At 41.1% G+C, this 27449-nt stretch overlaps 1 protein-coding gene across 2 annotated transcripts; it reads right to left on the bottom strand.

Moving 5' to 3' along the window:
- Positions 1–1241: 1241 nt before the first annotated feature.
- Positions 1242–26954, bottom strand: fam171a1 (family with sequence similarity 171 member A1). 2 transcript variants are annotated; one of them, XM_039806311.1, is made up of 9 exons: positions 26515–26954; positions 14167–14394; positions 13338–13430; positions 10575–10733; positions 9790–9966; positions 5166–5282; positions 4853–4967; positions 3594–3711; positions 1242–3270 (listed from the first exon to the last, which is right to left on the bottom strand). In XM_039806311.1, exons 1-9 carry the CDS (start codon positions 26624–26626, stop codon positions 1696–1698), a joined length of 2694 nt encoding a protein of 897 aa, XP_039662245.1. In that variant the 5' UTR covers positions 26627–26954; the 3' UTR covers positions 1242–1695. The 2 variants fall into 2 exon arrangements, with proteins under 2 accessions (XP_039662245.1, XP_039662246.1); XM_039806312.1 differs by lacking the exon at positions 26515–26954 and adding an exon at positions 18743–18987.
- Between the last annotated feature and the right edge of the window lie 495 nt (positions 26955–27449).

Below are 27449 nucleotides of genomic sequence, written 5' to 3'. Positions count from 1 at the left end.
GAAAGGGAAGGCTGAGGTAGAGGAGAAAAGCTGAAGGCAAAAGAAGGTGAGAAATAAATAAGGTAATCGTTAGACAAATTCAATGTAGAGTCAGGTTGTTCAAAGGCACTTGGAACATGAGAAAATGGTAAAAACAATTAAGGTAAAACAGCATGCAAAAGAGTTTGGTTTCAGGTAAAACTTATGCAGTTATGGGTTTGTTTTTGTAGATAACAATAAGGCGGGTGAAGAAGAAAAGCCCTCAACACATTCAAAGAAATAAAAATAGCCTATTTTCTGGGTAAAATACTTGGCAATTAAAAAATCATAGTGATTAAAATGACAAAAAAAAGGCATCTCAAGCAGCTGTATAAAAGTGATGCATAGCCTTCATAGCAAAAATATGCCAGTCAGTGGTTTAACAATTATAAAACCCTTCATATTGTTACACCTCACAATTATTTTGGGTGGAACTACAGTTTCGTAGTGGTATTACATCCTTATCCACCAGCATAGTGGTGTGTCACATTATCTGTTGCAGTGCAGATAGTGGTTTAATTTGTTCAATCCAAACACTTCATCCCCTCTGTAGATCATAAACAAACACCCATACAAACTTCTGACGGGCTAGATTCAAGTCTAGCGACATACTTAAAATCATTCATCAAGTACAGGATTCACATGTTTAAGTCAGGGCTGATTCTTGTGCAGGAACACGCTGAAAGACTATTTCCTAACAGACATGCAAGAGTAAAATCACTACTGCTGTATTTTGCACAGATGCTCCACAATCTTAGAAATGAGGGTTAGGATATCATTTTAAAGAAATGTAATGTGTTGTTTACGGTCAGTGAACTGAGGCCAATATGGCTCAAGAAAAAGGGCTGCTGTAGTCTTTGAGTGAGAACCACTCATCTGTTTCTACGGTTCCTTTATGCTTACAAGACTATTTATAAAAAAAAAAAAAAACGGCATACATTTGTTGTGCATAAAATATTCTAATTTCTTGCCTCAGGCAACGTGTACATCATTCCTGATGAGTGGTCTGTTTATGTAGAGTGTCGTGAGGATGACAAAGTACAACAGTGGTAATTTTATTAAAGGGGACCTGGATGTTCACAAAGGTCCTGAATCATCCCTTCATGCTCTGGACTATGATGGATCCAAGTGCTGAAATATTTTCGCAGTGCTCTATTAAGAAAAACAAAGGCTTCAATTTAAATGGTCCTATACTTCACGTTCTGGTATGAGCAGGGGGGGGGGTCATGATTAAAAGGATAAGTTCAAATTTTTTCAAGTCTATGTCGAAACAAAACTGATGTTCCCATTCGTACAACTGAACAGTTACTTGTTCCTGCTGTCTACACTAACAGCAACAATATCCCTTCCTAAAGTGATTTTAATGTAAGAGACAGGGTTCTCATTCTGAACATTTGCAGTGTATCCATGCATGTACAGACAATTATCACTGGATTACTTCAATACTGAAAAAAACTTAAAACCTGAGGATTCTCAGGCTCCAAGCCTAAATTTTAGCATTCAACGAGGACTGTGGATTTTGTCCCCCATAACTCAAATTGAAATCGCTTTAAGAAGGTCCAGTATATACAGGAGGAACAATTACAGCAACCAAAAACGCTTTCAATATACATATGGGCATGTGAGTATTCTATTAAGGAAAGATGTGAACCTATCCTTTAAGTGGTCCTCTGTGGATCATTTCAGGTTCAAAGCCAGCAGGGGTCGCTCCTCTCTCTTCTGCCAAGGACTCTTCTTTTCCTCCTCCTCCTCCTCTCCATCCTCGTGTGCTGCATCGTCATCCGGAGAGACTGACAGAAGTGCATGATCAGTCCTGAACGTCTCTTCCTCTGGTGTTGGCAGGGGAGGAGGAGAAGCAGGGGATGAAGAGGAAAGTGAGGGTGGTTCTTCTTGTATTTGTACTTCCTCTACTCTTTTCTCCTCCACATCCCCCTGTCCCTGATCCCCTCTCTGACCCTCAGCTTTGTCTGACAAGATGGGTCCTGTTTTACTGTCCTGTGGGCTGCATTTGGGCATCTCCTCCTCGCTGCCTCCCCCGTCCAGATCATCCACATACACCAGCTGAGTGTAGGCCATGGCTGGTGCGGTCCCCTTTGCCCTGTTTTTCTCAATATCTCTTTCCTCCCGTCCTCCGTCTCTCCCCCTGCGACCCACTCTCAGTTCGTTCAGGTCCACACCAGAGTCCAGACTGGCATCGTTGCCACGCCTCCCACCGTTGACATTTCCTTGCTGACCTCCTCCACCTGGCGCGTTGCTGTGGCACCCTGCCCGCTGGAGATCAATGTAGGAGTGGCGAATATGAGCGTTGGAGCGTCCATCAAGTGAGACAAACCAGGCTCGTGGGTGAGGCAGAGGCTTCCCTCCTCTGAGCTCCATTAAAGTCTTTTCAGCCAACAAGGTGTCCTCACTGTTTATTTCCACTAGACCCGTTTCCCCAAGCGCTGCTGGGATAGACAGAGACTCTGACAGGCCATGCCTTTCTCCGTCCCCCTGCTTGGTTGGACGTGGGGTGCAGTCAGTGGGGGTTTGCCCAAGGGGCTGCTGGGAATGTGAGGCATTGAGCTCAGCCTGGATGGTCTCCAAGTCACTCTGCTGGTCAGTCTGCAGCAGGAGGGCCTGACCAGACAGAGGGTGCTCCCCAGGCAGACGCATGTAGTGCGCTGGGATCACCAGTGTAGGACGCACTCTCGGGTAGCCTTCTCCTCCACTCAGCAGGTCCACAGAGCCGCAGCAGAGCAGCTGGCCCGGCCGGGAGAGCAAGGGGGGGCTGGGACGCTCCAGGTGGTCCACAGAGCGGGACAGAAGGTAGTCAGGAGCTCTGCACTCACATCCCTCCCCTCTACTGGGGGAGTGAGGAGGAGAGGAAGGGGAGATGCAATCAACAATGCTGACACTGCTCATCTGATTAGCCAACACCTTTCCGTGATTGGTTGATGACAGTGCATCTGAAATCGGGTTGCTGGATGAGCAGACGGAGGTATATGATTGACGGTAGCCTCTGTCTGTTCCGCCTGAAAGGGCAGCCTTTAATTGGAACGTCTCCACAGACTGCCGGTAGTCTCTGCTGCGAGGCGTCAGATTGCCGAGAGATGAGCCGTGGTGGCTGTTGTTGCCGAGCGAGGAGCGGCTGTGTTTGCTGTGATGGATTAGGCTGTGTTGACGATGATTGTCTTGGAGCTCATATGAAGAAGGCTTCAACATTGGCGTGGTCATGTCGGGCTCAGTCGCTGTGGAAACAAGTTCCAGCTGCACCTAAAGACAACAAAATATGTAAGTGTAAGAAACTTTTAAAATATACTCATTGTAAAGTAATATATAACACAGACACAAAACAAGGAAAACATATCTACTAAAGTAATCATATCACAGACAAAATATGAGAGCATTTTTGCAACACTAATGATTCTTTGTAGTTTGAGAAATTAATTTGTCTGCCCACCACAGGAATGTCTGATGAATGATTAATCCCTCAACTAGGCACATGTTCCCAGAGCAAGTACTACCTCTGACATTTACAAGGACAGTGCATTGTAGACTAGTGATTGAACCGTTCTCTGTAATTCAAACAGACAGACCTCATTGCTGATGAGGTTCAGATGGGACATGGAGGTGGCTTGGTCCCTCTTACTGCCGTCCAGACCAGAGGACAGTGTGAGCTTGCGGTGAGACACTCGAGGCTTCAAACAACGACGTCTGCACAACACAGAGACACAACAGATGTTATGATTCAATCAGAGGAATCCGTTTAACTTTAAATGCTTCTCCCCTACACAAATAATCTGATATAAACAGGCACTTGCATTGGAAAACAGAATTCCCAGAGTGCTTATATTTGCAGTAGAGCACACTGGTACCTGAGTACTTGTGCAGTACCAGTCTGCTTTGTTTACATTCAATTAACCAACCATTTTAAGTAACTACACATATGCTGCAGATTATGTAATGTGACCTGCTATGAACAACTTTCCATGTTATTTTTATTTATTTGGTACTGATATCACAACTGATTTATGGATGAATGGATAAAGAAGACAAGCCACATGCAGAAGAAGATAATGAACCCTTTAAACGGCTCATTATTTTATTTATTTTTTTAACCTTTATTTATCCAGGTAAGTCGATTGAGAACAAATTCTCATTTGCAACGACGACCTGTCACATTCACACAGTCATACCTGGAAGCTGCCCAGTACAACCACAGTCTGATCTGTTGGCCACTGAGCAGCTCCACTGGAGCGGTTGTGGTTAAGGGCCTTGCTCAAGGGCACCTCAGTGGTGGTAATGAGGGGGGGGGACAAGCTCGCTTCTTTAACCTTTAGGCCACCACTGCCCCATAATACAAATTATATTAATGTTCCTTGTACCATCCTATTTAGATGAACTTGAGCACACTCCGATAAATGTTGCTAAATATTTACAGTAGGTCAGATTGTTTTTAGACACGATACTGAAGGGATTCAAAAAAAGGGTTTCTTAGCAAGAAGAAATTGTTTTCTTACTTGGCAGAAAAAAAAAAATCAAAACAAACCCAATGCCTCCCTCTTTTTATAAGTCAATTTTGAATAAAATGTGTCATAAAAGCCATATTCATGTTCAAGCCATAACAAGAGATACATGCTCTAATGAGTAGATTAGTTAGTTTACACTGGACATCAATTCAAGCCTACATTAGTCAGCTGCTGTACATTCACATGTTCCACACAACCTCATAAGAACTTGACTCATATTACTGTACATTTCTGACACTGTCAAAACCTCATTTTTGGTGACAAGTCTGGCAACTTCTGACATTCTTAAGATGGAACCATATTGCCGTGGAAAGTAATTTACACACCTGCAGTAGTACAACAAGAGGCAGAGTAGGCAGAGCAGGATGAGAGCCATGCCTCCCAGTATAGCCAACAGGAACACAGTGTGGTATGTGCTGAAGTCCTTCGCAAACACTGGACCTATTGGACAGACAAGAGGCCATAAAAAACTGATTATATTTATTAAAACGGTTTCACTTTTTTGATTTTTTTCTTTTAGTATTTGTTAAAATTATGACTTCATCTAAGTCTTTCTACATATTGTATGTGAGGACATGCATGACAACGTGTATGTGTGTGTTTACAATAAATATAATCCGCGTCAAAGCATTCTCTCACCTGAGTGTAGTGGGGACATGGCGGCCACCCAATATCCCAGCTGGGGAGCGATGTAGGTCAAAGTGAGCTGGTTGCCCTCCCGCTGCACGTGACCCCAACTGCTCTTTATCCAGGAACCTGCACGCACACACACACACACACACACACACAATCAAAGGGCTTTAAATCAAATTTGACCAACAATAATTGTGCCAGCTCACAGAATACATTAGTGACTAAGTGACAACTGACAAAGCCTGTAGCAACCGCCCACCTGACCCTTATTAACTCAGTACAGACAAAGCAGCACTACTTGGCTACACTTACAGTAGATATCTGTCAAGTTTAAGTAATTTATGTTTAAGAACAAAAATTGTTACGGTGACAGAAGTAAGCTCAATTAACAGCAGGGTTCATCAAGTTAAATGTAAGACTTTCCAAGTAATTTTTAATGCCACATAGAATGCAATTTAACACGTTTCAGTATGATAGTAAAGTAGTAAAGAAAAACCAAACAATTTGGCCAAGAATGATTTTTTATTATATCATTTTAGCCTCCTGGCTACAGTTTCTAGCAATAGTGACAGTGTTTGCTACAGGTCTGATGGTGCTGACAGAAACTCCAAATAAATGGATTAAACAGCTTCCTGTACACACAATCCACTGTTGAAATAATCACACTTTTAGTTAGTCTCCCAAAAAAAACAGCAATCAGATACAAAAAGAATTTACAACTAATACTACTACGTTTCTATTACTTTTGTAAATTCAATTTAAGACGTTCTAATACATTCTAAGGTTTATTTAGAAGAAACTGAATGTAATCTTTTATAAGACTTCGAGATATTTTTAAAAACGCAGTTTTGAGGAGAGTATTTTGGCAGTACCTAAATCTCCCACAGGGAGGCAGTATGCTCATTAAAATGTCACTGCGGGACTATGAATGGGAGCACAATAGCAGCTCCAGCAGGGCAAGTACCAAAAAAACAAACACAAAAAGCCAGAGTCACTGATTTATTGGCTCACAGTAAATCTGCTCCAAGAGGAAACATTCTGTTGTGCCTCAGTTGACACTTCCCCCTCCTTTGGTTCTTAGGGCTAACATGGTGAGAGCCACTTTGTTTCTTTGTTTATTCCCAGTTAAACAACATCAAGTGGTCAGGAATCCGCATCGATCTTCAGGAGAGAGGAAACAAAAATGGGGAAGGAGAGGATATTCAAAGAGGAAAGACAAATATATAAAAAAAAACAAGTAGAGGAAACAAAGCAGACAAAGAGGAGGAATGGAAGGAGAGATAAGGGAAAAGGCACAATCAACAGAGGCAAAGAGAAGAGAAATGAGAAAGGCTGTGTGACTCAGCACCACATGCACGCACGCCAGCCCTGCACGGATTCCCCCTGGTTCTGTCAGATTGTTTCCAATAAACACAGCGACATTTAATGACTGTTCCCACGCTTCAGTACAATACACAGCAGATAGTCTGCCGACTGCGAAGATACAATGCAAACATTTAAAATTTCAATACAGCCTGTATATTATTTCTGCTTCTCGTCCATTCATGCAAAGTCAACACAGCTGACGTTGGGTCTTTTTTTTTTTCAGAAAGTAGTCGGATCATCTGTGGAAGCTGATTTGCATCATCAAACTACTCAGATGAAGGTGCGTCTGTTTACGAATGACATACATACAAACAGGTGAACTTGATCTCTTTGTACATGATATCATTTTGCCCCACGCTTCGTTAACATGTAACAATACTTGAGGAGTTGTTGAGCAGTTAATACAAGAAAAACTGGTTTTTGTGCATGTGTCATCCAAGTGTGCACTTTGTAAACAACTGAGCTTCTTTTTGAGGGAGCTTTAATCAGCCTCAAGTATTAAGTAAGTAAAAAAGGCACCAGACAGATTTTAAAAGATCTTTCTTTGTGTCCGTTTCTATTCTCCGTCTCAAACACACACACACACACACACACACACACACACACACACACACACACACACACACACACACACACACACACACACACACACACACACACACACACACACACACACACACACACACACACACACACACACTTATTTATTTGGTGGGTTGCTAAGGAACACAAGATGTAGCCCGGAGAGGGATCCAGAGATGACTTCTGTTGTGGAAATACTCGACTGCTACAGGCTCTGCATAGGCTGTGTGTGTGTGTGTGTAATGTTTTTTTATCAAAGCCCTTTTTATAAGCTCCAATGCTACTTTGGGCACTTTAAACTGAGGCTTGAGATCCTTAAAGAGCAAAGATGGTCCAGATTTTAAACATTTATTGGCCCAATAAAAATGTTTCTAAAATATGTTTACTGTGGAATACATTTAATTCCATTGGCAAGTGGCCTATTACTCCTGTTAATGTTCATGTAGTCTGACTCAACACATGTGGACTGCTGGGGTACGCCTCAGACTATTTGGCAACAACTGTTTACTTCTTCTTCATGCTTTCTCTTCTAGTTGACAAGTTGGGAAAAATAGTCACCCAAAAAAAGGATTTCCTTTTATTTATGTCACATATATTCAAATAGCTTGTTTTATCAAAACGTCCCTAACCGCTAGGCATTCAGTTTACAGCCACAAAAGAGTAAGGAAATCAGCAAATATTCACTTTTGAGAAGCTAGAGCCAGTGAATCTTTTGGCATTTTTTTTTTTTTATACTACTTATAAGGAGTCACTCATAGTGACAAACCTACAAAGAATTATTCCTCCACTCTGCAGTTCCCCTCAGCTCTATGGGGAGTTTCAGCATCTTTCAGCTCACCATTTTGGTTTTCAGGCCCACAACTTTACTATTTTGGTATACTCTCACCACTCAAAAAATCTCAGATGAACCCACTTTACACTACCTGGTCAGCACAAAGCAACATACAGACACAGTTAGCGATTAGCTAGTGAACACCGTGGAGCATTTCGCAGCTAAAGAGCTAGGGCTGGGCACCGAACGTCGATACTTTAATGGCACCGAAAATAATAGTCCGATCCTATGAGCATCGAAAAATTATTTATCTTTCGCTGCCAAATTTCGGTTCCAAATGCGTCTGAGCGCGTAAGCTCATCTGTCCTCTCTGCATATTGACAGAGAGCGGCACACACACACACACACACACACACACACACACACACACACACACACACAAAAAAAAAAAAAAAAAAAAAAAAAAAAAAAAAAAAAAAAAAAAAAAAAAAAAAAAAAAAAAAAAAAAAACACACACACACACACACACACACACACACACACACACACAGCAGTTTTGTTGAAGTCACAGCAATGCCTATAAAGTGGTTTCAAGTGTGGTTACAGTTTTTCAAAACTATCGAAAAGCACAACCACTTTTAATAATGTTACTCTGAGTGAGCAGTTTTACCAGAATTTTTTAATTTTGATAATAGTTTTGATTCACAATTAAGGTGGAAAATAAAAGTTTTGTGTTTAATGTATTTTTGTTGATGTTGAAATGGATTTTAAAACGTATGGTATAAAAAAATAAAATAAAAAAATAAAAATTCGTTAAGGAACCGGCATTGAAACTGAGGTATCGAAATTGGCACCGGATCGAAAGATTTTGTACGATGCCCAGCCCTATAAAGAGCCAAATATTTCCCTCAGGTTAGGTCAGTTAGTGGAGACCAAAAACAGAGCTAAAGAGAGTGAATATTGGACCTAATGAATGCTAATGTTTTTGCTGGATGTGTAAATAGTGTTACCTAGCAAAGTTTCCTTATCAACTTAAAAGGCGATGATTATATGTGTTTGTTACACAGCTTGTTTCTGCCCTCAAGTGGCCAAAAACCTCAGTTATTGCGGGTTTAAAAAATGACAAATGATTGAATATCAAATTTGCTACATATTATTCTGTTTAACTACTAAGCGATTAATTGACTAAATCTTTCAGCTCAACATCACATAACCAAGAAGAATTTGAATAGGTCCTGACAGAGCACAAACAATGTACAGAAGATATGGAAATGTGAGACTAATGTACACAGAGAAGGATGTTTTGTTGTGGAGACACGTCTGACTCAACTGATGATCTAATCACTGTCTTTCAGCTCAGCCGTTCCAAGAAGAACTGGGTGTGTCATAGTGCAGGCCGTCTGACAACACAGATTTAGGATTGCTGAAATAAATCAGTGGATACTGTGAAGCTTGAAGTGTCTCTGCCGTGGGAGCCAGCACCGCAAAGCTCTTTGCTATTGTTTAGTTCAGTTAAAGACTTAACTGAGCTCCAGCAGATTATACATCCACGCTTTGATCTTCTGATGTGTGGCAGTATTTGTGTTTTGAGTTGCAGATTAATGTGGTCATTTTTTATGACCTTATGAATAAGTTCATTCATCAAGTCATTCATCACTCCGACTCAAGTTGTGACCTGGCCGTACTGTGAGAATATGCACGTGGTTTGTGTTAATGCTCATATTCTGATAATTCAATAAATCATTAACCATAGAAGTAGGCCTAGTTTACAAAGAATATATTACATCGCCACTGCACTTTCAAAAGGGTTATTTTTCAGAGATCTTAGTGGAAGATACAAACACAGATGTGTAAATGAGAAAACTTTGTTTAGAAAGTCAGATAAGTTTTTGTGTTTCGGTCAGTACATACCCAAGTGTGGGTCAAATCTCCAAGCAGGGATGTGATCATTTTCCTTCAGGCCACTGTCAGCCGGCAGGGGGATGGAGACCGTGATTGGCCCAGTCACCTGCAGCTCCACTCCGTCGCTGGCCAATAAGTGAACAGAGATGGCCACTACAGGAGTCAACTCAAATCCCTTCTCTGTCCCTGTGAGAGAAGGAGGAAAGTGTAAGAGAGAAAAATGCAGCAAAAAGGAAAGTGAGTGGGAGTAAGGTGCACAGGAGGGGGAGCAGAGAAAGGAGCAGACAGCAGGAGGGGGGTGAGTAACATGAAAAAGATAAAAGGAGAGTTGTCAGGGAAAGAGACAGGAAAGAAAACAAGGGAAAGACAGGAAAGAAGGAAACAGGGTGGAGAGTGAAAAAGCTGAGAGACTGAGGGTGGAAAGTGTCACAAAGCACACACAAAGCGTGCAGACTTGTGTAAGACAGAGAGCACACACACACACACACACACACACACACACACACACACACACACACACACACACACACACACACACACACACACACACACACACACACACACACACACACACACACACACACACACACACACACACACACACACAGGGGTTATTGTGTTTCAGGAGGTCAGATAAAGAGGCCTCTCCAGGGTAGCCTCTCTGATGTACCACTGCTTCTTCTCTTCAATCCCCACCCCCTCTCAGCAGCCTTCTCCTCTGTCATCTGTGCCCGACTATCCTTGGCCCCATTTCTACGGTCGAGTCAGTTACCGTCCGCCAGTTCGAGCCTCACCTGTGCCGTTGCCGCTGAGGACCTGCAGGTGGGGAAAGTGCTGGATATGCGAGGGGGAACTGGCCACGGTGAGCAGAGCTGTAAGGTTGGCGTAGGATGTGTTGGAGGGAAGACTCAGAGCTCTACGCTGGAAATAAACACTGGGCTGATGCCTGAAACCTTGAGGAGTGACAGACAGAGAGACGTCAGAAAACATGGACATGTTGAATGAATATACAGTGTTTCAGTTTTCAACTGTTTTCAAATAGCTTTTTAAAGATTTTTCTGGCATGTCGCCCTTACTTCTGTAGTTGATAGTTGAGATAGATAGCATGCATGGGGAGAGGGGGATGACACAATTAAACGGGAACATTGCCGTTATAACAACATTAGGTACTTCTTTAAGTTGTTTGGTGTGCAACATATTCATGAATGGAATTTTCAGTTGTGATTTGACTGAACTTCTTGCTAGACATTACAAAAAACATTCCGTATTGCAGATCATACATTGGTAAATTATTTCTTTAAAAATATAGTCTTAAAAAAAAAAGAAGAAAAGAAAGTCTAATAATGTTGTCTTTATTAATAACAAAAGCCAAGACCAGATCTCTTTAGTACGTCCTAAAATATGAGGCTGGTGATTTCCTATTTTTAACAAATCCCTGGAAATTGTCCCAAGGGGTTCCATTTGGATTTTAGGGTTGAACAAAGTAGCCTGTGTGGTGTTGTTCACTCATAAATGGCATTTGAGTGAACAAGGGTTCAGTAAAAATGATTTGTTAAAAGCTAAGTTTCCCTTATAATTTCAACAGATAATTCAGAAAAAAAAAAAAAAAAAAAAAGTCCCTCTTACATACTGATGTTTTGGGATGTTTTACATGGCAATCTTTAACTCCTCGTCTTCGCCTAATGCCTTTTTATAAATTCAGCCATCAAATTAGGCTTAATGGAGGCAACTCCAGATCAATATAGTAGAAATAATGCCTTGCTCAGCTTTTTCTCTCGGCCAGTGTAACGCTTTTTTCTGATATTTTGCTGTGCAATTAATAGTTGCCTTTTCATCACAGCTTCCCATCCAGTATCTGCCTGCCATTAAAAAAATTATACATAGAGAGGATAAACAGTGAAAACTGCATGTAGCAGAACTCAGCAAGGTGATGTCATTGTGGTCCGACTGTACCGAGTGCACATTCCTGAGCAGTGAGACACATCCAGCTGTATACGAGTGTTCACTGCGTTTCTAGTTGTACTCGACATTTATTTGAGCTCTGCAGTTATGTCCATCTTTTGACTTTCATGTTTCTGTCTAAGGCTTGTTCCAAAAGTTCAGGTGTGAATGTTATTTCCCTTTTGTGGCTCTGTTTTTGTGAAAGGAAATGACCCTGTTTCTATTCTTGTGGGTTCCTTTCCTCTTCTTTTTTTCCCTCCACTTTCCTCTCACCTCATCTGTTCCTCCTTCTGTTGGACACTGCTCTGCCCATCCCCCTTTCTCCCCTATTGTCTCCAACTGCTCCACCCACAACCTCACTTTCCAGCACATACTGTATCATCCTCTTCCTCCTCCTCCTCCTCCTCCTCCTTTATTCTCTTTCCTCGTGCCACATGCCAAGGTTTATCACTCCCCTAGGCACCTAAATCCACAACATCGTGACAAACAGTGTGTCGGACACAGGGCAGAAACTACACTCCACTCAGGCACGTGCTGTGAGTAGTGTGTACTCAAGAGGTTTACATGTTAATGGTGTCTGTATATTTATTACTGTGAAGTTTTTCCTCTAGTCAGACAACACAGATGACATGTTAAATTACTCCCTTGTCGGTCACAGACACACAAAAGATCCAGCAGACAAAGAGGCTATATTGATTCTGCCTGAGTGAGAAAGCCTCATCTAATATAATTACACACACCTTAACAAAGAGGCTGACTAACAAAGACAGACTCATGATTTATGTCTGTGCATGTGTGGATGGAGGAGGGTGGATTTTTACTCAACAGTGGGCTATTTAATGTATAGGTAGGGCTAATCATTTTCAGTTTTTATTAGAATCAACATTTTTTGTTATTAAAAAAGGGTTAAAATCTGATTATGACAGTTTAACAAATTATTTGTCTTGCAAATACAGACTTGGAGAGGTTGCATAGTCAGCAGCTCAATATGTAAACATAATAAATAATATCATTATACAATTACGTATTCTTCTCTTCACTGACTTAAAGATAAACTGAGCTGTGTAGAACACCTTATTTACTGTCAAGTACAGTGAGCAATGTCTTCTTGCAGCTCTAATCATAACAACTTTTAGATGCGTGGAAACATAAAATCTTGGTGAAAATTGAGATAAAAAATGAATTCTTGATCTTAAAAAGCAGTTTGTAAAACAATCTTACAACAAGGTTCTTTAGCAGCTGTTCTGGAGCTTTCGATCGCATCACACTTCCTTTTTCAACAGATGGAGTTTGCCCAGTTATGGAATTGTAGATGTTAATATACTGTTTTAAAGACTTCTCGCCAATGTTGGCCTAATATTTGAGAAGTTTGAGAAGAGGAAGATCGTGTGATATGATTGAAAGCTCCAGAACAGCAGCTAATGGACCTTGTGGTAAAATTATTTTATAAACTGTTTTAATCCAATCTGGTCCTTTTAAAAGATGTGGGTGCTTTTTGGTGACAATGGTTTAAAATCAATAACAATGAGCTGTATGTATAGGTAAATACACAAAAATGCGCGCGCACACACACACACACACACACACACACACACACACACACACACACACAATACCTTGTAAGCCTGAAACAATCTCCACAACATCTTCATACACCATCAGAGTAGCAGCTCTTTCTGGTAGCAGGTCCAGGCTGATCGAGGAAAATACTGGAACACAAATAAATACCACAAAAGTATACACACTACATTATAGACAGTATAAATACACAATTCGATAAGAAACAAACTGCAGCAATCTAACTGGGCACTGACATAACTATCTGGCATAAAAGCTATCTGACATAACAGGTCATTAAAACAACTTTATACATTTTTAATAGTCCAGCTTTCATCCTGTCTGCTGTGCAGGACAGAAGTCTGACCCAGCAAACTGCACTTCTTTCCTCTTCCTTCCTTCATTTCACTCCTCCATTGTTCAGAGCTGGTAAGCGTGATAATCCAATTGGCTGCTGTTCCGTTAGCTCATAATACCACACACACACACACACACACACACACACACACACACACACACACACACACACACACACACACACACACACACACACACACACACACACACACACACACACACACACACACACACACACACACACACACACACACACACACACACACACACACACACACACACACACACGTTGGTAAAAGGGAAGCTTAAGCAGCCCCCTTGCTGGGTTTTGGTATCTTTGTAATAAATTACTAATGGAGACCTATACTTATCATTAGCTCTCACACCTGGCACAAACTCACACTATTTCTATTTCACACCAACAGACATTAAACTAAATGTGTCATACTAAACAAATTCTAAATGTGTCTAAATGTTTCATAATTTCTCCATTTGTCTTAAAATATTTCTCTCTCACACACTCACACTCACCAGGTAATCTGGAGGGACTCCAGGGCACAGAGTTTGGCACATATCCCTGTTTGGATGCGGTGACGACCAACGGTGTCCCAAGGCGGTAGGGGAAGCGCAAGTAGGTGTTGCCATCAGGTGATGAGGTTTCCGTGGTTACAGAAGTCTGGTTGGCGAAGAGCTGTATGGTGGCTCCTCCCAAGGGCTGGTGAGTGCTGGCATCGCTCAGGTGAACCTTCAGAGTCACCTCTGTAATCAAACAGAGTGTTTACTGAGCCGTTTATATATCTGAGCGTTGGTGTGAACAGACTGCAGCGAGGAGGGATCTACAGACATAAAACACAGTGGTGTTACAATTACTGCCGACTAAAATACAGTTATCTCTTTGACTGGGTTTGTTTCCGTGCCAGGCCCTTTGCCTTTAGTCCACAGAGATGGCGTTCCACATCCCAGCCAATCACAAAGAGACGGTCGTCTGACCATTTCCTGGACTCTAGCCAAAGGCACTTCCCCTCTAAAACAATGGACAATTTCCCTCTCTCAAAGAAGCCTTGGACCAGAGGGGAAAAACAACTGTATGTATAAACTCCTTCTGTAATGGAGAGGAGGAATAAAATAATGTATACAGACTGCCTGTTGATTGATGAAAAGCTTACACTAAAGGCACCTATAGATGGAACAACAATCTTAAGTTCACTGCATGTCACACTGGCGAGATGGGTCTAATAAAATCTTCAAGTTTTGTCAGACTGATTTAATTTTACAGACAAAGTGATTAATCAAGAAAATGATCAGTAGATTATTCAATTCAAATAATTAGATGCAAACATAGAAAAGTAGGGTAGTACTAAAAGTAATATGCAAAAAGATCCACGTCAACTCCCTCAAAACCTCGACCTGCTGTTACATATTCTGTGGCAACTGTTAAGTGTGACCGCAGGAGGGGCTGTTACATCGATGTTAATTTGTATAAGTGGTTGTTGTTGATTATAATTATTGATACATTGGTGTACATCATTACAGGTAATGTCGGTTTAATTTAATTTACTTTATATACTGCTGGGTAGTTTCTGAATCCCCCTAAGAATCAATAAAGCCTTATCGTAACCCACAATAGCACATCATACTTTTTGTTGATTATGTTTTGTATTATTCATCTGAATCTGCAAAGTGACTAAAGTTATCAAATAAATGTAGTTGAGTAAAAAGTACAATATTTGCCTCTGAAATGTACCGTATTTTCCGCACATAAGGCACACCGGATTATAAGGCGCACCTTCAATGAATGGCCTATTTTAGAACTTTTTTCATATATAGGGCGCACCGGATTATAAGGCGCATAGAATAGAAGATACTGCAGTCAAACGTTTGACTGGGGTTGCGTTATGCATCCACTAGATGGAGCAGTGCTAAAGGGAATGTCAACAAAACCGTCAGATAAAGTCAAACTTTATGAAGCGTTCTGACAACTTCGTTCACTCCCTCCTTATAACATTTAAATCTAAGTGGTCCGATTAAATAGCGATCGTCTCAACGTGGTCCCTGACATGTTGTCATCGGCTTGTCCGCTACCAATCGAAAGCTTAGAAGCTAGGGAATACGATGACGCCCACATCGATCATGTAGCAAGCTGGGCAGAGAAGCTAGCGACGATGACAAGTGCAGAAATGGAAAACGCGTTTTTCCGTTGTGATTCGGCCAGAAACTTCAACATTGTGAGGCGAACAGATCGTTTTGGAATATAAAGCTTGGATATTACATTTCCTTGGACTTTTGTGGATTTATGAAAATCAAGTTTTGGCCAAAATACCACTTTGTTGTTGAAAGGACAACGAAAACAGGTATGGATGCACTCTCGACAGCTTCGCAGATTATGGCTGAATTGTTTTATTGTAAATTGTTTACTTTGTAACAGTTGTGTAACTGCTATAAATCATCGTATGCTTTGTATGTGGGCTTAAGTTAATCATTAGAGGCTAAGCTTTCAATTGGTGTGTCGCATGGCTGTATATTTTGAAGATTTAATGCTTTAAAGTTATAAAAACGCGAATGAGTGGAAGTTTTATCAAGGTTACAGCGACGCAGTGTCCCGTCAACGGGGCAGTGATCCGAGAGGTTGATCCATATATAAGGCGCTCCGGATTATAAGGCGCACTGTCGTTTTTTGAGAAAATTAAAGGCTTTTAAGTGCGCCTTATAGTGCGGAAAATACGGTAGTTAGAGTGGCAGAAAATGTAAATATTCAAGTAGAGTACAAGTATAATACAACGTTGTACTTAAGAGCTGTACTTGAGTAAATGTACTTTCCAGCACGTACTGCCAAACAAATAGGGTTGGGTACCGAAACCCGGTGCTAATACGGCACCGGTGCCTAAACGACCGGTATCTACCGGACCAAATTGCAATGCAGATTTCGGTGCCTACTAGGGGCGTGCAAAGCAGCCAGTATTTGTATCTGTATTTGTGTTTGTTGAGGGGGGAAAAGTATTTGTATTTGTATTTGAGTAAAATTCAAAATAGGTGTAAAATTCCAGTATTTTTGCATTACACTTCTAATTTACGTTAATGTGAAAGTATTCTTTAATTATATCCATTATAATAAATATGCCAGCTAATATAGGTGATTGAAACTGACTTGCAGGGGCAGAACGTGGCTGTGATGATGATTTGGTGCTTTTGGGGGGGTTGGTAGACAGTACCAGGAGAGGACGCTTTAAGTGCATGTGATTATGCATAGCAGATGTTGACAGATGTTTGATATCTCTGCCTCGGCTGATTTGACTTTTGCACACATTACATATTACTTTGGTTTTATCTGCAGCACTGACTGTAAAATGCTTCCACACAGAACAAGTTTTTTTGGCTGGTGGAGGACCAAGAGATGGCTCAGCAGCAGCCACACTCTTTTCTATTTGGTTGCCCAAATCCATGTGGGGAGTTTCAGCTAAGTTAATGAGTGACGGGAAGCTATGCTAACGTTAACTAGCCTAGCCTGTAGCCTACATTTTGCTGTCTGCAAAAGACAGAGTAACTAAACGTATCATATAACTCCCACAAGTGCATAAAATTCGACACAAACGCAAGCATTTTAACCTTTTTTACCGAACGTTAACATTACTCTGTCAACAGACTATTGTCTAGCTAAATGACCGAGCTAACAGAGCTACGTAAACAGAGTGAACATGAGCGCACCCGTCTGCAGACGTCAATAATGCAGCGTAATGGAATAATCTCCCGATCAAACTCCGCTTCCCGAAAGTTATAAACTGCCTCCGGAACCCAGTTAAGGTACAACAAATCTATTCAACAAAAATAGTGATGCAGTGAAGTGTTTTTTCGCTCAGCCGAGCCCTCTGTGTTGCTGTGTGGAGCCTGTGTCAGTCACCTCTTTTACTCTTTTCCCCGACTCCGGAACGTCACTCACTCATTCGGGCATGCACTGCCGTCTCACGAGGAAACGCAGCTTTTTGATATAAAGTTTTTCTTGTTCCCGAATACAAATATTTTTTAAAGTATTTGTTCGAAATAAGTATTCGTAAAAAACACGTTATTTGTGCCTTTCCGAATACCATATTCGGGTTCGGCTCCACCCCTAGTGCCTACATTTCACTGCCACTTAAATGCCTTCTGCGCTGCTCTCTGATGCTCAGAAACAGACGTTAGAGGCAACAGGAGCATCGCTGCACGTGGCGTTAGTTAACACTTCACTTGACAGCAGGTAACATTAGCCTACCGTTAGCTAGCAGCTGGATTAAACACGGTTAAAATGCTGACAGCTAAATGGTGTAAAGGGTGTCTGTATTTCACTGTAGAGGTTTCTAACAGCGGACATTAAGCAGTGTGCAGCTGGCGTTGTCAGAAAAACAACACAGACGTGGTGTGTTCACTTGAAACTAGTAAGCCTCGTGGTGCATTCAAAGTTATTGTAAAATACCCTATTCCCCTATTTTTTTAAGTATCGGTTCAGGCACCGGCACCATTTTAAAAAGTACCGTTTTAGCACCGGTATCGGAAAAATAACCAAACAATACCCAACCCTACAAACAAAGTATGCAACGCCTCTGCAGAGAGGAAGCTCAAACACTGTGAGGTTAATTATATCACGAGCTGAAAAACAAACAAAAAGTCAATTTCAGCTTTATATCCCAAAGGGATGATAAAAACAAACTTGGTACAAAAACACTATAATTTAACATCCACACAAACCCACGCTCTCACTTCAACCTAAACCCTGTTTGATCATTGGCTGCTGGTTGACCCATGGTGACCTTTCAATTAAGACTAAAAGGGTTTCTCCCTCCTTCTCCCTTCACCAAAACATGCCCACCTCCCCCATAGCCAATGCAACTGAATTTCATCGTTACTCTTTATGGTAACCCCACACGCTAACACATACATACTCCTGGCTAGACTGCCCCCCACTCAGGGATCCTGCGGTCAGCAAAGAACCACTCTGACAAATCTGTTGAGAGTTCAGCCCGAGTGCAGCAGGCTCCACCTAAAAACAAAGCGCTGCACCAAATGATACCTTTGCATGTGTGGAAGTTAGGAGGTTTAGCAAAGCAATGTGTCAATTTCAAACCACACACATAATTACCCTGAAAGGTTTGGTGTGAAGATCTGCTCTGTGGCTGCTTTCTGACCCTTCACTTCATTCCTCCACGTTATTACATTTGCACTGTCACAGCTACGGGATTGGAAAACAAAAAGACGTCGGACAGAAACTCCCCATTGCATTAAGATTGTGGGTTTGTGTGCGTTTGTGTGAGTGTGTAAGAGAAAGAGATCATGACCTCACTTCCTGTCCCACTCCCAGTGATTGTGGATTGTGGTTGTAAGGGGTACCAGCTGTGCTCACTTAAAAAAAGAACTCCCCTTGGAGACTCAAGATTGACAAATGCAACAGCCCCTCTCCCAATCCTCATCCAATAAATCACTACTGTGGTGACATCATTGTTAAACAAGCTAGGAGTCTCCACTCTGCTCCAACACACAGTAGAGGAAGATGTTCGGCCTGAAGAATGACTGAAGACCCCGATTCTGCAGCTAAACCAGAACCTTTATAACTGCCCCTTACTGTATTAACTCATTATCTGAGTGTTTTGAGTACCATATGGAGGATAAAGACATCAAAGAGTTTTGCCTGACCAACGCTGCGATCTCAGACCAATTATCCCAGGCAGCAGCAGCAGCCAAAGCAGCAGGGTGGTTGTGTGTGTTTGTATGAGAGTAGAAAGAGATGAAACCAAGATGCGAAAATGGGGGAAGACAAAATGAGTGTGTGCATGTTTTTCAGCCTACTACAGCTTAAATTGATGTGTACTTGGTTTATTATTTAGAAGTTAAAAAGGGAGGCAAAGCCTTTCTGCGCCATAAAAGTGAGGTGTGATAAACTGGAAATGCATGGTATGGCTGGCATCCATTGGGTGTGTGAGGAGGTTTGGTGTTCTTCCAAACAGAGGGGGAAACAGATGCTTTCTGCACACAAGGCTGAGTGAAAAGCTTGCTTGTACACAACATCTAGTATAACACCGTTGCAGCTGATTAGAATCAATGGCTTATCACAAGTTACTGGGGCTCAAAGCTAAAAAAAATGAGCACAAACAAATACAGAGAGCATTTTTGTCCACCTGTTTGTCCACCAATTCTAATACATGAAACAAACATAAATGCCATATTTCCATCACATTATGTACACTGTTTTCCAGTGTTTGAGGGCTGACTGGTGCTCTTTTTATTACTTCATCTCCATACACCCTCTTCTTCTGCGATGATTCAATTGGCACCCAACTGGAGAAAATGCTCAACAATTTGGAATTGCTTTGGATAGAAAAGATCAGATCTTCAACAAACCCCAGTAATAGGAGTTTGACATACCGGTAACGGCAAAACTTATTTTTCACCATCTCGAACAGGAGCGCATGGTGAGACGACAGGAGACAGAAATCATGTGATGTGACTATGCATGGGCCGATTACGATTCTGACGGTATGATAACCTTCAGCAAAAATATCATGGTTTTACGGTATTACAATTACAGCTTAAACATTTTTTTTTTTTTTTAAATGTCTGGGTTTTTAGTGGTTTTTAAACCTTTTTCAAACCACGGTATACCTTCAAAGCGGTAACCAGCCCATGCCTAGATGTGACAGGAGCGCAAGAGCTCTTGAATATTGGCAAGTTGTTCAAATAACAAAGTAATGTATAGTAAAATATTTGTAAGTCTTTTATCATTTATGTACAATAAAAAGAAAACAATGCAGTTAAGGATTCAAGTCTATGAAAACTACACCAATGCATTAGTGGTGCACGATATATCGGCCGCCGATATAATATCGGCCGATATGGTCATTTTTTTACACATCGGTATCGTTCCGATGTCAAAATAGGGCTGATGTGAATCATTCCTGTGTATTTGACGTGTGTGTAGGCTTAGATGTGAGTGTGTGAGAATTTAGATCTAACTCTGACCTGTGGAGGGCAGCAATACGCTTAACAGCATCTATACTGCTGAAATCAGAAGAAGAAGAAGAAGAAGAAAGTGTGGGGGCGGGGATGTTGGTTTTTGCAGACGGGAATCTGCGGCGAAGTGGGACACTGGAAACTTTAGTAGACCACCAGCTCTCGGTGGGCGGGGGAGAGATGAATGTTCGGAAATAAGAAGTTGCTGCGGCCCGCCGTACAGGTTAGTTTGACCAGCGGGCAGCAGTGGCGGCCGGAGTGGGCAGCAGCCGCGGCCGGAGTGGGCAGCAGCCGCGATCATGGGGGGACATTCTCAGCGGTGAAACTCAAAGGGGGGCTGGAGTATAGCTAACCTAGCTAGGTGGAAAGCTAACGCTAGCCAGCCACCTGTTCCATCAATGCTGCTTGCAAGTGTCTGCTCATTAGACAACAAACTGGACTACATCCAACTTCAACGAAACTCCCATCGCGAGTTCAGTTTTTCTTGTTGTGGAAACAAGTCGCCGGGTAAGAGGGGAGATGGGCTGTGTTAACACAGGCTTTAATTAGCTGCTTGTATCCAACGAAATGCTAACTGCTGGGGGAGTTTGTGACTAGTAAATGCCGACCATTCTACATTTCACGCAAATTTACAACTGTGTTTATAATCTGCTACATTTAGCTATTGCACACACATGTAAAGTTCAGCTAACGCATACTAGCATTAGCGCTTGGTTGACTGTAAACACCTGTTTCGTATGTCGTTTTTATATATTTTAAATGTGTAACCGTACATCACCGGTGAAATGTTGTTTCGTGTATGGTTGAAATGACAATAAAACACATTTGGTTTGAGTTGAATGCTGCCCTCACGCTCGGTCTGTAAACGGGTAGGCATGGCTTGGGAGTGGAGTCGCAAGCGAAAGCAAGTGCATTCTGGGATTTGGTGTCTTTCATCCATATGGCGCCAAAAACACATTTTCTGGCTTATCTCGGCCTAGAAGGCACCAATTTCTATAATTTCGGCAAGGGCCTAGGCTAACCCTAAAGTACTTGGCAGTTACTGTACTTACAGTTCAGAAGACTGTAAAAGCCAGTGTCTGTTCAGTCCAGTTTGTTCTGGCTCCATTTTCACATTTTACCTTTTTCAATACTTTTGGCTTTGGCCATTTAAGGCCTACTACTGTACTTTAAAGTTTTGAACTGTTATACAATGTTCACAGAATACAGTGACTTGGTCTCAAGTGAGTTAGATGTTTATTTTGAATACTCAGGGTTGGCTTATTCATAATGTGAATTCAGGACACTTGTATCCTTTTAAAAATTTATTTTTATATAAATATTAATTTTTTCTTCTGAAAATCTGATGACAGTCATATTTTGTACACAGGTAAAGGTGCCCAAAAAAAATGCGTTTCAGAAAATAGTTCCTTATTTGATTATCATAAAAAAATGTGTTCTATACAGAGATATCGACATCGGTAAATATCGGTATCGGCCATAACAGCAATATTAATATCGGTTATCGGTATCGGCCACAATTTTCACATCGGTGCATCACTACAATGCATGCTTAAACTTCAAGCTCAAACAGACTGTTGTTTGTGTTTCTAGATGTAATAACTTGATCAACCACAGCTAAAAGAAAACCACAAGGACTGAAGCCTTTTGTTTACCTTTGAGATAAATATCAAAAATCTGGAGTCTCAGGATTGTTATCTTGATAAAAAGAAAAGAAAAAAAATTTGCCTTTTAAAAAATGTTATAGGAACAAAATGTGGATAACAGAAAAGGTCAATGCAACATGTGGAAAAACAGAAAAATTAAAAAAACACACACACACACACACACACACACACACACACACACACACACACACACACACACACACACACACACACACACACACACACACACACACACACACACACACACACACACACACACACACACACACACACACACACACACACACACGATGAACTAAAGTTCTGTCATTGTAAATGAAGATAAGGGCTATCAATAGGTGTTCAGCCTGCTCTTTTGCCTTATCTGGATTTAAAGTGAGATTAGAAAGCGATGGTCGATCCCATTAACTTAGCAGGGGACACAGCAATTAGGTTACATCATCATGTCTCAGGCTGGAGAGCAAACGGACTCTCATCTTACTACAGTAAATATTCCCGTCTACATACTGTACTACACACCTCACACTGGTTCTGCTTTTTGGCTCAGGAGGTTGTTGACCCCCTCCCTAAATATGCTTTCTCATGACATGATGCATCTCCCCCCAAGTGGATCTGCCATTAGCACTCACACCAGCATCTTGTGATTAAAGGGATATTTCAACACTGGAAAGATGAATATGTATTTAAATTAGGTCATTTATGTAGTAGAAATGTGAAAATGTTTTAGAAGTTGGTGCCTTTTAGACCAAGAAAAGCCAGAAAATGTATTTTTGGCTCATGTGGATGAAAGACAACAAGTCCCAAAATGCAATTCACTGCGCTTCGCTTCCCTACGAGGCCTCTCCCAAGCCACACCTACCGGTTACAGAGTGCAATCAAGTGGGTTTTATTGTCACTTGAACCATATACACTGCATATATTGAAACGAAACAACATTTCACCATGGCTCAAGTGGTGTTACACAATTAAAATATATATAAAAAAAAAAGACATTTTATAAAAAAACATTACATAAAAACAACATACGCGACATTTAGTGCACACACACATTATAGACTATACATAAAGTGCAATTACTATTCACTGTGAGGTGAAGGTAGAATATAAGAACTTTCTTGAGATTTGCATGGTTGAAATCACCAGCAACAATAGCTCACCGATAGCTCTGTAAAGGTCAGCTAACGCATTAATAGCATTAGCACTTGGTGGTATGTAAACAAGTATAAACACAGCCGTGAATTCGCGTGAAATGTAGAATGGTCTGCATTTAACAATCACAACCCGACGACAGAGCAGCATCTCTATCTGCTCGGAAGGCTAGCAGTCCTGGTAGCTGGATAGCGGAGTCCGGTACACTGTTGTTCAGCCACGTTTCCACAAATACAAAAACACAGCAGTCTCTGAACTCGCATTGGGAGTTTCGTTGAAGTTTGATGTAGTCCAGTTTGTTGTTTAATGAGCGGACATTTGCAAGCACAATGGATGGGACAGGTGGCTGGCTAGCGTTAGCTTTCCACCTAGCTCGAACTCCTGCCCTCGTTCTGCGTTTCCGCTTTCTCGCACACCGCTTTCGATGTCCCCTTCCCCGTCTAGCGGAATCAAGCGTCACCGCAGGCTGAGGTGCTGGTCTGCGTCGCGTAGTGTGTCGAGTATTCCGTCTGTAATAAAGTTTCCTGCATATTCTCCGATCTGTACCAGTATCCCGGTGGTACACGTGTGGTAGTTTGAATGCACATAATTGCAAGGTTGCTGCTGAAAAAGTCTTTGCCAGACACATTTTAAAATTCTACTGCAGCAGCTGCTCCGGCCGCCTCTGTATTGCAGCTCGTACAGGTAGCCACGAGCATCGGATTCGGGCACCAGATCTTCAAAGTCCTCTTCTGCCATATCATCTTCAAAACTACCTTCCGCCATCATGGTTAGCCTACTAAAGTATAAATTAATTACTCAGCTTTCTCCACAGAGCAAGAGCCTGTTAGCTTAGCTTCAAGATGGCTGACACTATTCAGACATTCTGGGAGTGAGGTCTCACCTCCTATGGGCTGGTCGAAAACCTGCAGAACTAGCTGCTACTGGCTGTAGTCCATAGCCTCTGGCAAAAAATGACGATTTTTGCGTCATCAGAGGTTTTTTTCCAGACCGACAATACAGAGCTCTATCGTCTTAGGGGGACATGAGGGAGGGAAGAATAGTCATTCGAAAATATTACCGGGTTTCTACTGATACAAAGCTTAATGCTAATCGGTGAAGTATCCCTTTAAAAATCAAGCCTGGCTAGCTGGTGACAATATGATTGGATTGGTTTACTTCCTGTTAACCCTTGTCCAGCTTCAGCGAATGTTTGTCTGCTGGAGATGCAATGCCATGCCTATTATGGGCAGCAGTGATGTGAGTGAGATCTATATCTTCTGGGAGATTGTCTGTCTGGCTCCACTCATCTATGCTGTCTGCTGGACAGACCAGGAAAAGTCCTCAGCATCGACCTGAACATAACCCCCCCGGGGACAACTGAAGGTCAATCTGAGGCAAAGTGAACTCCAGAGAAAGAGAGTGAGAAAGAAAGGGAAAACAGAGCGGAGAGAGGCCGGGACAGACTATACCTTGTTCTTACAGGAGCTTGTTGTTGTGAATTTAGTCAATTTTCATGATGCAGAAAATGTGATGTCTTAAGCAGAACTACTTCAAAAACTCCTGAACTAATCATAAAATTATAAAATATAAGAAACTAACTCAACAGCTTTGAGAGAAATCAGTGCTCAGTGTTGTTTTTTTTTTACCCTGACTGATTTACAGCATTAGTTACTGTATGTTTACATTCATATTTTTACTTGTACTGTAAACACAGTTTTAGTGAGAGGACCAAATGTGGGCCAGCCAGAAATGTAAGCGGACACAGACGACTGCGATGTGTGCGTGCTTATACATGAAAGTGAGGGATAAAAGTGACTGATTAAACAGATGTGGCTCCACTTTAGTAGTTACTAGGAGCTGCAGCTTTGAAGTTAGTGAAAGAATGACATGCCAACAGATTACTGTGATTCATACTGGCTTTCAAACTTTTAATGTGTCTGCTGCTGTAGTGACAGGATTCCCTCAAACACATACACTGCAATCTGCAGACACGAGAAACTTTACCCACTAATTTTTATTCCATCAAGTGCAATATTTGTATTTAATTATTTATTGCAACATCTTGTCTTCAGTCAGTTTGTAGCTTTTTTTTGTCTCAAAACACTGGGGATGCTTGGCATATTACTTAATAGGGTTGATGATTATTTTCATCATCAATTAATCTGACAATTTTTTTGTTAATTAATAGTTTTGTCTATAAAATGTCAGGAAATAGTACAAAGAAAAAGTTTTCTATCAAATCCTTACATCGGAAAAGCTAGAACCAGGTTTGGCATTTGCTTAAGAAATGACAATCAATTATCAATATTGCTGATTCCCACTTTCTTAATTTTAACATTTCATGTGTTATGATAGTTAGCTGACAAGCTTTGAGTTAAGGACTGTTAGTTAGACAAGACAAGCAATCTGAAGTTGTCAACTTGGGTCTGGGAAATCCACTATTTTCTGACATTTTAAAGACAAATTAATTACTTGATTAATCAAGAAAATAACTATTAGCTGCAGCTCTATAACAAAGTGAAGTGTAAAGTTTGTGATTGTTGGTATTCATCTACTTGCTGTTTGATACCTGAACAAGGTGGACTTTCTGGTTAAAAACACAGAGAAACAGCAACATACCGTACTTTCACAAAATGTAAAGTTAAAACGGTGCAAGCCATTTAGACTAAATATTGTACACATTATGGTATAAGATATTGTCCACAATATGGTGTACAATACCCCTTCTCAGACAGTCACTTATAAAAAGAGACTTTTTTTGTAACGCTACAAATGACAAATCACAGCAGCTGGTCTCCTTTGCTGCATTATTCTGCACAATATGAAGACATGTTTTCAGTCACTACCACTAAAAGTATTTTACACGGATATGACGTACGTTACACCACATTGAAAAAAAATATAGTTTTAAAAGGTTTGAGATATTAAACCATGCTGGATATTAAACAAGTCAGAAGTTTTCACGCTCTCTTTCTGCCACCAGCTAACTTGCTAATGTTAGCTAACTTTAGGTCACATCAGCATCCAAGCTGGCTAGCGGCACCATTAGCCACCAAAAATGGCCAGCTAACTAGCTTGTTTTTAAGGACAAAATGTTTAATACACTTACCTTGTGTGACTGTGTCCTCCGGTAACGTTTTGGCGACAGCTCTGTTGACAAGGTATCCCAAAAGGCAGACTAAAATTGCAGCAGCTTGTCTCCAATTCACAGCCCACATCATTGCAGATGTGTATCAACGGTTAAATAAAAATAAAGTAGAAGCCAAATCGTTTGCTTTTTAAAAACTCACTGACCAGCCACATCAGCGTAAACTCGGTTTATTGCGCAAAGGAGGCAAAACTCCATGTTTCGCAGCATCAGCATTCCTGTTTTTTGCCTTTAAAGCCGTGTTTCCTCTGTGCATCCCCGGCCCTTGTGCCGCTCGGTCGGTTTTTTTTAATCGACGGGTCAGAGAGGAAGACGGCCCCACCAATCCTCTGAGCCACATGCCCCAAAACAGCACCAACAGGCGGCTTCTTCCATACGCAGCACTGCTAATATCTGCGGTCCTCCAGCGCCACCTGCGAGCCAAATAATGAAACGTTTTTTGTTTGTTTTCAGCTTTTAATTGTTGAATAAATAATAGTGTTAGTCAAATAATTAAAATGGAGCATAAAGAAGAATTATAAAAGCTTTATAATCACAAAACAGCTTTTTATTTATTTTCCCTAGTAACCACCATTGATAAAATGAATTCAAACTTAATTATATCAGTCATCATTTAATCTTTTCACACTCCACTGTAATTATTTAACTAGTACCCTAAACTAATAATCTTTATTGATGCATTCAATTCTATTTTTGACTTGTCTGATAACCTTTTATCCACATTTTTTTCACGACAGAGTTTCAATGTGCCCAACAATACATTCCATTCTCCTCATTTTGGGCTCAAACTTATGGAGCCCCAAAATGTATTAAAAGGTTATCAGACCAAGTCCAAAGTCCAAAATATAAATAAACGCATCAATAAATAATATTGTTAGTTGAATAATTAAAATGGA

Source organism: Perca fluviatilis, chromosome 7 (assembly GCF_010015445.1).
Source record: "Perca fluviatilis chromosome 7, GENO_Pfluv_1.0, whole genome shotgun sequence".
In the NCBI taxonomy this organism is placed as follows: Eukaryota; Metazoa; Chordata; class Actinopteri; order Perciformes; family Percidae; genus Perca; species Perca fluviatilis.
This window is presented reverse-complemented; position numbering and strand designations above follow the sequence as displayed.

Coding starts and splice junctions, on each gene's coding strand:
- fam171a1 (XM_039806311.1), bottom strand. CDS start 26,626: ATGATGTGGGCTGTGAATTGGAGACAAGCTGCTGCAATTTTAGTCTGC. Junction 13,431..14,166: donor GAGTCCCTCCAGATTACCTG/GTGAGTGTGAGT, acceptor TTTGTGTTCCAG/TATTTTCCTCGATCAGCCTG. Junction 3,271..3,593: donor TGAACCTCATCAGCAATGAG/GTCTGTCTGTTT, acceptor TGTTGTCTTTAG/GTGCAGCTGGAACTTGTTTC.